The sequence below is a fragment of the Pelodiscus sinensis genome, chromosome 10, assembly GCF_049634645.1.
Source record: "Pelodiscus sinensis isolate JC-2024 chromosome 10, ASM4963464v1, whole genome shotgun sequence".
NCBI classification, from domain to species: Eukaryota; Metazoa; Chordata; order Testudines; family Trionychidae; genus Pelodiscus; species Pelodiscus sinensis.
The window spans coordinates 55,718,184-55,731,939 of record NC_134720.1 but is presented as its reverse complement, the minus strand read 5'-3'; the positions used below and the strand labels follow the sequence as shown (position 1 = coordinate 55,731,939).

General features: G+C 40.3%; 1 protein-coding gene across 12 annotated transcripts in view; it reads right to left on the bottom strand.

Annotated features, from left to right (window-relative positions):
* DLG1 (discs large MAGUK scaffold protein 1) overlaps window positions 1-13,756 on the bottom strand; it is a 360,129-nt gene that overhangs the window by 80,088 nt on the left and 266,285 nt on the right. For all 12 annotated transcript variants that reach the window (XM_075938333.1, XM_075938326.1, XM_075938327.1 and 9 more), the window contains 2 exons: window positions 4,793-4,969; window positions 2,452-2,521 (listed from right to left, as the gene is read on the bottom strand). In XM_075938333.1, the coding sequence (XP_075794448.1) occupies window positions 2,452-2,521; window positions 4,793-4,969 (247 nt within the window). The remainder of the gene's footprint in view (window positions 1-2,451; window positions 2,522-4,792; window positions 4,970-13,756) is intronic.

Sequence of the window (13,756 nt, the reverse complement as noted above, 5' to 3'; positions counted from 1 at the left end):
AACCTCACTGAGGCAGCCACCGACTGAAAAGGAGAGACACATTCTCTACGTTACCCTTGCAAACCAGAGCCTGGGAGGGGAGGCAGAGGGAGGAGGCTAGTAGATTGTGTGTGCTCCAGCCCGGTTAAGAATGGCAGGGGCTGGCAGCACCAGTGGGGACTCCCCAATGCAGGGTGTGTGTGTGTGTGTGGGGGGGGGGAATCCCCAAACCTCAGGGGACAGATCCAGGCAAGCAAGGAGCTGCATCCACTCCCCAGGCCTTAGGTGTCCCATCCCTGCCTTATATGATCTCTTTGGGGGGCGGGAGGGGGCGTCCCCTTGCAGCTCCAGTGTGGCCAAGTGGTCTGATCAGGATCCTTTGCCCAGTGTCCCTTGATCTGACTTGTTCAGTGCTGAGTCTTGGGCACCAGTGATGAGTATTGGCACTGGGAAGAGCCCAGGAGTGTATTATATACCGCAGGGTGTGGTGTTTGGCTGGCCTGGCTCCAGAGTTGGGCAAAGAGTATCTTCCATGAGGAGGGCCCTCAATTGAATGTTGCATTCGTTCTGTGTCTTGGGATGAAAGTTCTGACAGGTGCAACACTTTTCTTTAATGTAAGTTTTCCTCAGGCACTTGAGCAGGGCATAAAACCAACAGATGGGGGCATACCCCACCTGGGGCAAAGTTCTCACCAGGACCCTGACTAACTACAGTAGTGAACAGCTACTTACTCTCTCATCTGCTAGAAAAACCAACTATTTATAGCTGGAGCATGAAGTTTGAAGAGTAAGAAAAAACCAAAGGTAACGACCATGGGCACTAAGAAGGAACTGCGGGCTGATGATGCCTGAGATACTGATGCATGAGCGTGGCACTCAAGGGGGCACCACAGCGAGCCTGATGGATAATGCAAAGGTAAAAGTCTCCAACAACTATTCAAGTGGGTGTGCACACGTCAGGATGGTCTAGATCAGAAAGGGACAAAATACACCCTGTAGTCCACATCGGGCCCGCCAGACCCTTCTGTCTGGCCCTGAGCTCCTACTCAGGGAGTCTATCCCTGGTGCCTCCAGCACCTGGGCAGGTCATTTGCTGCGGCACAGCTGGGAGCTCTGACTGGGCTGCATAGCTGTAGCACCACCTAATCTGGTGCTCTTGGTGGCGTGGCTACAGGTTTGGCTAGGCAGCATAGTCAGTGAGCTGGGGTGGTTCTGGGGGGGCAATTAGGAGTGAGGAGCAGGCAGGCTGGATAGGGGAGAGGTACTGGGGAGACTGGGAGCAAGTGACTGAGAGCAGGTGAGGTTGAATAGGGGGTTCGGGTCCCCAGGAGGCGCGAGGGGGGGGGGGAATCAGATAGGAAGTGGGGACTGGGTCACAGTTGGCTGTTTGGAGAGGCACAGCCTCCCCCAACCTTCCCTACTTCATACAATTTCAGAACCCCGATGAGGCTCTCAGGACAAAAAGTTTGCCCACCCCAGGTCTAGATAATACTTAGTACTGCCATGAGTGCAGAGGATTCAACTGGATGACATCTTGTGGTCCCTTCCAGTTTTAGAATTCTATGAATCACTCGGGGCTCAAAATGATCAAAATCATTGCAGAATATAGAATCATAGAATAATAGGACTGGAAGGGACCTCAAGAGGTCATCGAGTCCAGCCCCCCGCCCTCAAGGCAGGACCAATATAATTGTTCTAAATTTTGAAAAAAAAGGTTAGACTATGTTAAAAACAGTAATAATGGATTTTTCCTGAGATTATTTTGGAAGGCTATGTATTCCAATTCTTTTTCGGGTCATTTGTAATAATTTGGTGAAATATTACCTCTGTCTTAATATTTGCCATTTTCCCTCTAAAACAGCAGTTTTTGAAATGCACCAGCTACCCTTCAATTTCTGATGAACCAATAACAAAAGCTGTAGGTTAACACTTAACTGACAATGAGAATCTCTCTCACACATCCCTTAATTGACTTATGTAGGTTAATTATCATCAGACATACCTAATGACAAAAATGGTTTAAAGGTCTTAACTATTAAAAAAATACTGTAGAGAGTAGCCCCTTTTTAAGATAAAGGAACAAAGTCACTCTCTCTCCCCAAGAACATAATTATGATTGTGATCCACCTTAAAGACCCATAGCTTTCAAATACTACACTATTTTTGGCATCAATTTATCACCATATAGGACCATTTATGTTTATGGCGTTCTCTGTATATTATACTATTGACAGTAACATTCACTCCTAACCTAGTTTTTCAGACACATATGGGAACACTGTGGCAAAACTGTCTGAGTTGTTTATAAAATTACCATTTGTTAAATTGCAAATTTTAGAATAAACTTACTGTCTAATGGACATTTTCAATTTTTAGCATTAAATAAGGAAAGTTACATCCACATACATAAGCTATTTAAACATGTTACTATCCATGTTAATGAACAATGTAATTAACATTTCATAAACTTACCACTTTATCTCCTCTCATTTTGGAATTAAATTTCACTGTCTTTAAGCGGGCTCTTTCTTTCTTCTCAACTCTGCAAGAAAAATGCAAAAGGGAAAAATGTTACTCTCTCAACAAGATCCTTATACTGCCATACTTAATGCTATAAAAACGACAGCTATCATTCTACAAATCTGTTGAAGATGTGCTGGCAGCATGATAGCATGAGGTGTGCACACATACATATTGTCAGTCTATACAGGACAATATACATTTTAATTCTCAAACAGCAGGGATCCAGTAAGGATGAATTAAAATGTTTCGGTATGAGGCCACAGCTTTGTCATTATTCCTTAGTTTAAACCAAAGCAAATCTTAAGGCACTCCATCCATTATCCTGTCCACTATACTGCCTCTAGCAGTACCCAGCACCAGATTGGTGCCAGAAACCTCACAACAGGATATGTAAAATAATCTGCCACTTGCATTAGATTTTCTAATCCTTTAATTTAATATGGTTTTAAAACCAGAAGGCTTAGATTTAATACCTCTTCCAAAATCTATGTTAGCATCTATTAAAACAACTTTGGATATTCTTTTTATTCACATAAAAGTCAAATGTATTTTGTACCTGTATTTTGCGTGGCAGTCATAATTTACAGATTATAATAATTGTTTAATTACAGATGTGTGCTACAGAATGTTCTCTCATTCTGTAAATAAACCAGAAAATAGAATGAAGAAACAAGTGTCATCTGCAGCCACAAAACATTGCACATGAATCATCAGTAAGCTTTGATCTGTGCACCCTGACATCTCCAGTCCAGGTCTCTAGCACTTCACCTACCGGAATAATTTCTAATTTAAATTTAATTCAGCTATCAGAGGAGGGAGGACTTGATACACAGCTTCCTAGCGGGTCACAAATGCCTGGGAGACAGCATAGCATATTACACAGCATAAATCTTGGTTTTAGCTTTGGCTCTGGGAGAAGCTAGTGCGTTAATGGTCAGATATAAAATAATCTAAAAACCAGTTTGTCTTAAGAGAGAAGATTTGAGTCTACTATGTCAGGCACCTCTTGTGAAATCTTGGCCATATGGGTGCCTATGGGAATTTTGCCACAGACCTCAATATGGACAGGATTTTCATCGTTGGGTTCTACTCCTGACTGCCCACAGCAAATCTATATAGTCTCTCTAAATGAGATGACACAATTGCTTTCTAGGGTTGTATTTCATGGTCTAGGGAAATAAGATGATGAATGAGGTGCATGAGGAAGGAAAAAAAAACAAAACAAAAAACCATCAACAGAGATTTTAAACCCATGGGCACCTGTTTCCCATCTCAATGAACTTTCCTGCAGACATCTCTTTCCTGTCTAAAGTGGAGATGTTATATCATCACTGCTAAATATAGAAAATTCAGCTTGATTTTTTTCCTGTTATTAAAAAAAATTCAAACTCATGTCACTGATAAATACCTTCAATATAAAGTATGTTATATTATTCAGCACACAACAGACAACATGTGGGGTGATTCATAGAGATCAAAGCAATAGATTTTTTGCAAAGGATATCTTCTCCTCCTCCCCAGCCCCCAAAAACAAATCCCATGAAAAACTCTGAAAAAGGGTCATTTTAGAATTACTATTTTTCTGTATCATCCCAATTTTCATCAAACCACCATGAAACATTAAAATAGTACACAAAGTTTACTATGTATGTTTTATTGTTTGGGTCATTTTATTGAGATTTTCACAAAATAAAGGATTAAAGCCTCTGTTAAATTGAAAACTTCGGACTCAGCTAACTCTGGAGTCATGACAAACAACTCCATAAGAAACAGTATTGTACCTTTTCTTCTTAATTTGTAGATGTGAAAGCAGATAAGGGAAACGAAGCATGATTAAACCCTTTTTTAATGGAGGCAAAGAGGTTAAAATGACATTCCCTAAGTAAGAGCTGGGAATGGGATCCAGGTCTCCTTGTCTTCAGCCATGAGCTCTAACCCCTAGGGTGCAAATGCCTGTTGCTAATAAACAGGGCTCGCCGAACTGTGGCGAGGCTCGCTCGCCAGCCACGCTGTCCGGCAATCTGCGCATGCGCAGATCGCCTGAACCTGGCTCTTCCGAGTTGCAATCTACTCGCCACAGGTGAGTAGATTGTATTATTTGTCGAGCCCTGCTAATAAATAATAATCTAATAATCTAGTGCGGATTAGCATACTTTTCTAGTTTCTCATAAAAACACTTTGGTGGAATGGCTGACAATTAAATTGAGAGAACACAGTACTTGATTGGGCATGAATACAACCATATTTTAATGGCAAAGATCTCAAACTGAACAAAGATCATTAAATATACCTCCGTTTGCTTGGAATCACTCCAGTTTCATCACTTTCTCCTTCTGGTGTCACCTGCCGTGCTTGCCACCACTCATCATCAGAAGCATTGATGACATGGAGGATATCGCCAAATTTGAAGTTCAGTCCCTGACTAGGAAGGCCACTGTCTTTAGTCTTGTCGTAGTCAAAGAGAGCTCTAAATTTAGAAGAAAATAATTAAGTGTAGAGGACTAGAAGGAGCAAAACAAATCACTCAGAGTCAATTTTAAAATATTTTTTTGTGTTTTTTTTTTGTATTTTTAACAACAGAGAACTACTGAATAATTTTATTTTTTTTCCTAACTGCAAAATGATTGGTTGGTACTATACTGAGTCATAGTACTTGATCTCAAAGAAGTCAAAGTTGATAAAGACAGAAGCGCTAACAATATCCTGCACAGACTGAACAAGTTTTGTGTGACAATGAGTAGTCCTGTGTAGGGATGTTATAGTGTAACACACCATGTACTGATGAGTTAATGTTCTCGGTTACACGCAGGCTCCCAGTGTACGCAAAGGCAAAGTTGGCTACTGACACGCACCAGCTCATGGGGAGCTGACTACCACCTTGCATATAACTACTGAAATGTTCAGCAATTATATGGTTACTTAAATGCTTTTTAACAGCCCATGTCCTGTGACACCTTAGAGTCTAACAAAAATATATAGGATCGTGGGCTTTTATGGGTAAATCCCAATTCACTCATCTGAAGAAGTGGATTTTACCCACGAAAGTTCATGATCCTATATATTTTTGTCAGTCTCCAAGGATACGTCTACACAGCAGGGCAAAACTCAAATTAAGCTACACAACTTGAGCAACATCAATTGCGTAGCTGAAGTCAAAATAGCTTAATTCAGCTTTTGGCACTAAGCAGGAAGTCGAAGGAAGAACACTCTTTCTTCAACTTCCCTTACTCCTCCTGAAATGAGGGTTACAGGAGTTGGAGTAAGAAGTCCTCCAGCTCAAAATTATTTCAAAATAATGGCTTGTAGAAGCGCTCTTTGTTATTTCTGAATAACATTAGTTATTCCAAAGTAACGCTGCGATGTAGTCATAGCCTAAGGAGTTACAACTCATAACTCCGGTCATCTGAAGAAGTGGGCTGTGCCCACGAAAGCTCATGATCCCATCTACATGTTTTGTTCATCTATAAAGTGCTACCAGACCATTTGTTGTTTTTTCTCACATATTCTGTTCTTTGGAAGCAGCCAATTTGCAAGTACTATGAGTGGTCAATGGATCAGACACTACACTCCAAGGAGAAGCTCAGACAGTCTGAGGGTTGGAGTGTGTGTACTGCTACCCTGTAGAGACACAGCGGGGCTTGTGTGGCCTAGTGGGAGTGCTCATTTTGCCAATGGTGGGTGGAGTTGGGGAGCTGAACCCTAGCGGGCATTGACAAGGCTGAACACAGTAAGGGCAGACATTAAGAAGGTGCTTCACAACTGTAGGTACCCCAGGGAAACAATCATGTAAATTGGTGAGAATGTTCATTATTCCTGATTTCCACACTGAATTTTTCTAGCTTCAGCTTCCAACCACTGAATCACAGAATATCTTTTTCTGATACATCAAAGAGTCATACTTACCACATTGCATTTTCCACTGGTTATCTACCGTGACTCAAGTCCTTTTCATAGTCACTGTTTATAAAGGTATGGTCCCATAAGTGTGACCTATATTCTTCAATCCTGGAGGTATAATTCTGCATTTGACTTTGTTAAAAGGCATGTTCTTCCAATAATCCCACCTCAGTAAGTGATCCAGGTTAGTCTGTATAATGATTTGGCCCCTTTATTATTTACCACTCTACCCATATTTTTATCTTCTATACATTTTACCAGCACTGATTTTGCATTTTCTTCTAGAATATTGATAAAAATATTGAATATCATTGGGCCAAGAACAGATACCTCCAGGATCCTACCACAAACATTCTCACTGGATGACTCCATTTTTAATTATTTTATCAAGTATCAGAGGGGTAGCCGTGTTAGTCTGAATTTGCAAAAGCGGCAAGGAGTCCTGTGGCACCTTATAGACTAACTGAAGTATAGGAGCATAAGCTTTCGTGGGCAAAGACCCACATGCATCTAACGAAGTGGGTCTTTGCCCACGAAAGCTTATGCTCCTACACTTCAGTTAGTCTATAAGGTGTCACAGGACTCCTCACCGCTAATTACTTTATGAACTCAAACAAATTAAAAATCTATGTAATATGCCAACATTGATTTTGTTTGATGTTTGATGTTTGAATGTTTTATATATTTTAAATATGTATACAAATACAAATACAAAGCCAAATTCCTTACAGAAGTATATTATATCCAAGTGACCTTTAACAACCAAATCAGTGACATCAAACACTATAACATTTGAAGTGCACTTTCCATAAAACCATGCTGATTGGCAGTGGCATTAATAATACTATCTTTTAAATCTGTACTGACAGCATACCATAGCAGCCTTCCCATGATTTGGCCCAAGACTGAAGGCAGGTTATCTAGACCAAAAGTTTCTTGGATCATTTTCTGTTTCATAGTCTTAAAATTAAATTACCCCTATTCCATTATATACCTCCTAAAATGAATGATTCATTTTATTTGTACTTTGATGTGAATACTTTAATGCAAGATGAAAAAATAATGAATACATAAAAGTTCCAGTTAGAAAATTATGTTCAACACTACCAGCATTTCCTTTAACTTCTAAGCTTTAGCTTTATTATACAATTGTAGCAGCATTGAGCTGGTCTTACTCCACATGGTCATTGTCCAAGGAGATAACAGGATTAAAGAGGAGTAACATATCAAGGAGACAAAAGCAGAAAACAACAAAAACCTTTCAACTATAATTATGCACTGCTTTAACCTAATAAATGGTTAGGCCAATTATTCTGAATAATCAAAATACCATTGTTCTGTCAAGGATGGGGTAAGGGCGGAACAATTTTATTTAAATAAATACAAGGAAATAATGGAAAAAAACATATGCAAAATGTTCTAAGCATTCTAATAATTAACCTGACAACATAAGGACAACACAGCAAACATTAACAAATCCCACAGCAACAATAAACTATCAATGACGGATAAATCAGACAACTAGTACATAAGAACTAAGCAGCAGCATTTTTCTATCCATCCTTTGCATCTGAGAACATACCATCAATTTTACCCCAAATCCCTACAGAACAGACATCCTGGAAGATTATCAAGACTATTTCAGCCTAAGGACTAACAGTCTATTTACAAAAACAAACATAGAATGCATCTTTCTGTTTCACCACACATTATTCAAGAACTTAAGACAGCATCAGAAATGGCAACTGACATTCTTCCAATTCTAAGTTTATAGAAACTTTAGACCGACATACAAGCTTTCAATTGTAAAGTGTATATTGGATAAATGCAAGTGGATGGTGTTAGTTTTCTTAAATAACCATATCCTCTACCTAGTACAGGGGTGGGCAAACAACAGACCACAGGCCAGATCTGGTCTGTCAGGGTTAGTCCCTGACTGGCCCCCTCACTGCTGTATTTACTTACACCTCTGCAGGTACAAGGTATCACAGCTCCCAATGGCCATGGATCACCGTTCCCAGCCAATGGGAGCTGCGATCACCCTGACCTGCGTTGAGCAGGTAAACATAGCAGAAGTAGCCCACCAGGAGCTAACTCTGATGATCCAGCGGGGTTGTATTGCTCACCACAATCTAGTGCCATTCCTTTAAACTATTGCAAGTTACCTTTCCTTAAGGATTACTTCTTTTATGCTATTTTTGCTCAACAGAATAATGAGTGGAAGCCTATTTCTGAGCCCTGCCTTAGCCATGAGAAAGTGACTATAATGCCTTCTCTCATTAAATGGGAATCTAACCTATCCTTAGGGACTATATGGGTAGACCCAATTATGCGAGGACATGTGAGGTGCTCTGCTTTATTTTATTTTATTTTTTTCCAGGGCTTTTTGCTGTAGGCTGGCATGCTAAGCAGCAGGCAGCCAGGCATGTTAAAGGGGCCAGCTGGCAGTGCACTCCCTCACAAGTCTGGGACTACTCCAACTCTGAAGTCCCTCCTCCCCCAGGCACCATTTAGGGAGAGCAGGAAGGCTGAAGCCCCCGCTCCATAGGAAGGAATATAGGGCACATCCATGCATACCACTCAATCCTTTAATACCAGGATCTCCACCCCCAGATTTATTATTTCTCTTTACTATTTCAAAGTTGTAGCTTTTCCTACCTCTCTGAAATGTAACCACTGTCTAGTCTCATTCAAGTATGCTGTAGACGAGTGGTTTTCAACCTTTTTTCTTTTGCAGACCCCTAAAATTTTTTGAATGGAAGTGCAGATCCCTACTGAAATCTTAGCCATAGTTTATGGACTACCAGTGGTCCATGGACCACAGGTTGAAAACCACTGCTGTAAACAAACTTGCATTTTTAATGGTAACTAAGCTTTTCCTTTCCTAAGGCTGATGGATAAGTAGTGTAATACAAGCTAATGTGACTGTGGTAAAAACTTGTCTATTTGTATGGGAACCCATGTATCAACACTTATACAGTCAATCAGAAATACAAAACAACCTTAGTCGACTAGTCGTTCACAACCTTAGCAGCAGCCTTATCTGTCTCTATTCTCCAATAATCTCTTTTGTTAATCAAGCATTGATAAGACCCATCTGAATTTTAATGGTATTAAATAGACTATTAAAAATAATAATTCTGCAGTCAATATCAAGACATACTTAATTGGTAACTGATACAGTTACACCGGTCACAATCAAAAACACATACCATCAATCCACAATAACCCTTAGTAAGGATGCAGAAACATGGAATAATTGATGGAAATAAATTATTTTAAATAAAAATCACTAAAACAACTTCAAAAACAAATTAGTTCTGGCTTTTTTCTAAAGTGAAAAGTTTGACTTATGTAACTCCTTTTTTCCTCCCTGGGTTACTCGGGAGCAGGTCACACTCATGCGTACCTGGGCGCCTGATGTTTCTACCATAAAAGGAGATCCTGAGTACCTCAATGGTGATGATATTTAGCTGGCGATTCCTTATCCACCCCATTGCTGCAGTCCCTGGCACCTAAAGAATATGCAATGGCGGTGCCTCCACCTGGCTGGCCCAGTACACACTCAATGGTGCGCCTTGGGAGCCTCCAGGAATAAAATTATTCCAGCAATAATCTGGATCTAACTCCAGGACAACAATTATAAATAATATACATCTAATTGATTAAATTAGAATAACATATCTTTACTTAACAATTTAAAAAAAACAGGGTTTAACAGATTAAAAGTGAATAAAATCAATTAAAGTAACAGAAATAAATGGAACTTATCTATCTGGCATTTGCACTGCTACCATTTATCCCACCCCAAAGTGTGTACTCCTCTGGATTCAGAGTCCCAGACACTTGCTGTGTGGGTGCACTTGAAGATCTGTAGCTGGAGTAGAGAAAGCACTGTGCAGGTCCTGTGTGTGTTAGTCAAAGCTGTAAAGCCAGCTGCAAAATCCCGCAGTCACAAGCACAGCCAGAGTCTCTCCCCTCTAGGGCAATCAGCAGTCAATGAAGCAGCCTGCCAGATCCAAACCCCACAGGCTCCCAGTCCCAGGCTGTAGCTGCAACACAACAGCTCCTGGACTGGACAAAAGCTTGTCCACTGCAGCCTGGCTCCTCTCCCCCAGAACGGAGACCCTCTTACTATCCCAAAATGCTTGGACGAGCCCTGCTTCCTCCTTTTTCCTCAGGGGCTCATGGGAGTTCCAGTCTCTAGGGCTAGTCTGCAGCACAAAGAATCCTCCCAGAAGTCCAGAAAGAGGCCCCTTTAGTAAGGAGACTACAGTTAAATTAAAAAATCTGTTGCAATTGCCACTGGTTAAGACATACACAGAGGCCAATGGCAAGCCTTGAATGGTTCAACTTGAGAACTCGTTTTATCACATTTTTCTCAACATTTTTTGCAATTAGTTGAAACTCTAATGCACCTTCAGATCATGTCAGTTTTGGCTAAATTTTGCTGGAAGCCAGGTAGACTTTCATTGGAAATCTACCTGGCTTCTTTCTAGCTGATTTGCCCAGCTCCTTAGCTGTACGGAAGGTTAGGCTTCCAGACTTGTAACTCCTCGCAGCATTACTAGATTCTCCTGCTTGCAGCTGTCTAGGTTTTCAGGCTCCCCAATTCTGGGGTGCCCTGTTGGGTTAACAGAATTGGAGCTGGAGTTTCCAGGATCCCTGTCTCTTGGGTAGTCCAACCAGGCGGACTATTGTGGAGCTTGGGCACGCAGCAGAGCTGGGAGGAGAATGATAATTCTGATTCAGGAGAAGTCCAATTTTTTATTCTAAACTGGAACTAAACTACATTTTGAGAACTTGGGAAATTCTCAGTGAAATGGAATTACTGTCTCCAGACAGTTCTAGTCAGTATCATGGAGAAATGTATCTTCTAGAGCTCACAGCCAAAGCTAAAAGCTCAGCTTCAATCATTTATAAATAATTACTTGCATAAGTTAAATGTAAACTACATAAGTAAATAAACTTATGACAGATATTGAGGCACAACATAAGTGACAAAACCCATTTTGAAAAAGTGTGTGTATGAACATAAGCAGGTTTTATTCTATGTAGTGCTATAGGTAACCCAGCAAAAGAAAAATATTTAGAACTTATTGGGCTTAGCTGCACGATGAAGGCTGAATAATACATCTTGGAATTATGATAAGAAACATATTAGAAGGATAACCATGTTATTCAGTACAGACTTGTCCTTAGAATTTAGGACGTTAATATGAACAAAGAACAAGATTAATTTTGTATTTAGGGCAAGTCTAATTGCAAAAAAGTTAATCCTATACAACAAGAAGCTAGCTATACATATCAAAATAATAGACTGATATATAAGGCCAAAGTGATATAGCTACTCTGGAAAATAATACAATTTTAAATATGGGGGGGAAAGATACCCAAAAGTCCATATCTGGTCTTGTTTCTTGACAATGCAGGGTTAAATATATAATTACAAATAATAATTATCATTAGTGAAAAATATTCCATTATTATGGTAAGTCTATTCAATCTATATTCTATTTTGCTCATATACACATACTTCATCACTCCATTTTTTTTCTGTTTTATAGTTCAATTTTTTCATCTTCATCCTGTAATATTATCATCACCACACATTTATCATAATCATACATTTACAGTACTCAGTGGTTTACAAATTTACTAGTAACACAGTAATTAAAAATAGCAGTTGCTTGGATCCCTATTCCTTAAGTGTTGCTATCCTGCAATTTCCACTAATTCTTTTAATTATTTTTGTAAATATTATCACATTCTACCAAACTAAGGCCAGATCTACACTGTGTTATACCAGTATAAGGGCGAAGGTAGGAGTAGGGAGGTTACATTACTGTATACAGTTCCAGTGATCACAATTCAAAATTGATGTTGATAAATTGGAAAGCCACAAGAATGATTAAAGGATTTAAAAAAATGCTTTGCTATGAAAGAGAAGAGGAGCATAATCCATTTAGATTAAAGAAAAAGTTGGAGGGTGACTTGATCAGATATATAATCATCTTAGGGGGAAGAAATTTTATAATGAAGGGTTCCTCAGTCTATCAGACAAAGGTATTGTAGGATCGGATGTCTGGAAGTGGAATCTAGATAAATTCAGACTAGAAATAATTTGTCCTCTCTTAAAAATATGCAAGTTAACAACTTGAACAATTTACCAAGGGTAATAGTGGATTTTCCATAACTGTTAAGTCAAGATTGGATGCTTTTCTAATGGTATCCTTTAGTTCAAACTAGGGATGTAAGCAACTAGTCGGCCACCCTATTAGTTGGGTCAACTGGTTGCTTCTCCCCCATTTGCTGCTTCTGGCTTAAAAGCTGGTTCCCCCCAGCACCATCTCCGTAGGGGGAGGGAGGAGGTGAGGAAGGGGGGAGAGAGGAAGAGGCGCAGTGGGAAACAGCATGAAAAGAAACTGAAGCAGTCCCCACTCATGCCAGTCTGACTGCTGTGTGTCTCTGCCTTTTACATGTAAGCAATGCACTTCAAAGGCAGAGGCAGTGCAGCGGGAACCCGGGGCAAGCGGGAACTGAAGCAGGTCCCACTCGCCCCAGGTTCCCCACTGTGCCTCTGTCTTTTAAGTGTAGTAAGAGCTGCGGGCGACGCTTACTACACTTAAAAGGTAGAGGTGTAGTCAGGATAGCGAGAGCTCTGCCCCACACTTTATTGAGTAATCTATGAAAATTCCATCGATTACTGATTAGCTGATTAATTGATATTTAACATCCCTAGTTCAAATAGTAATTAATTTAGGAAAGTCATATATAAGCATGTGTTTTGCAGGTCAGGCTATATGATGAAAATGGCCTTAATATGTAGGAACCTATGAACATAGAGGGCTTTTGAACACATGGGAAAGTGTTGTTCTGCTGCAAGATGGTGGGGAAAAACAGACACGGATGATAGGAGTCCTTGCAGAAGGTCTGGAGATGTACTCTACAAAGGCTTCATCTGCAGCATTGCTGAAGCAGAGATATGCTGTCTGGGAGACTTGACAGGCCCAAGATTTCATGGAGTCATCAGAAACTTTTTCCCCATCCAAGAACAACAGAGCATACATGGCAATAATCTGTGAATGGGTTCTCCGAAGACGGAGAAAGAAGATTTATTTTCTCAAACATTTATTTTCTGAATCCACGCATCAAACCTCGGTGCCAACTCTGCCCACATATCTACACCACCGACACCATCACAGGAGCTAACCAGATCAGCCACACCATCACTAGTTCATTCACCTGCACATCTACCAATGTAATATACGCCATCATATGCCAGCAATGCCCCTCTGCTATGTACATTGGCCAAACTGGACAGTCCCTACGTAAAAGAATAGACGGACACAAATCA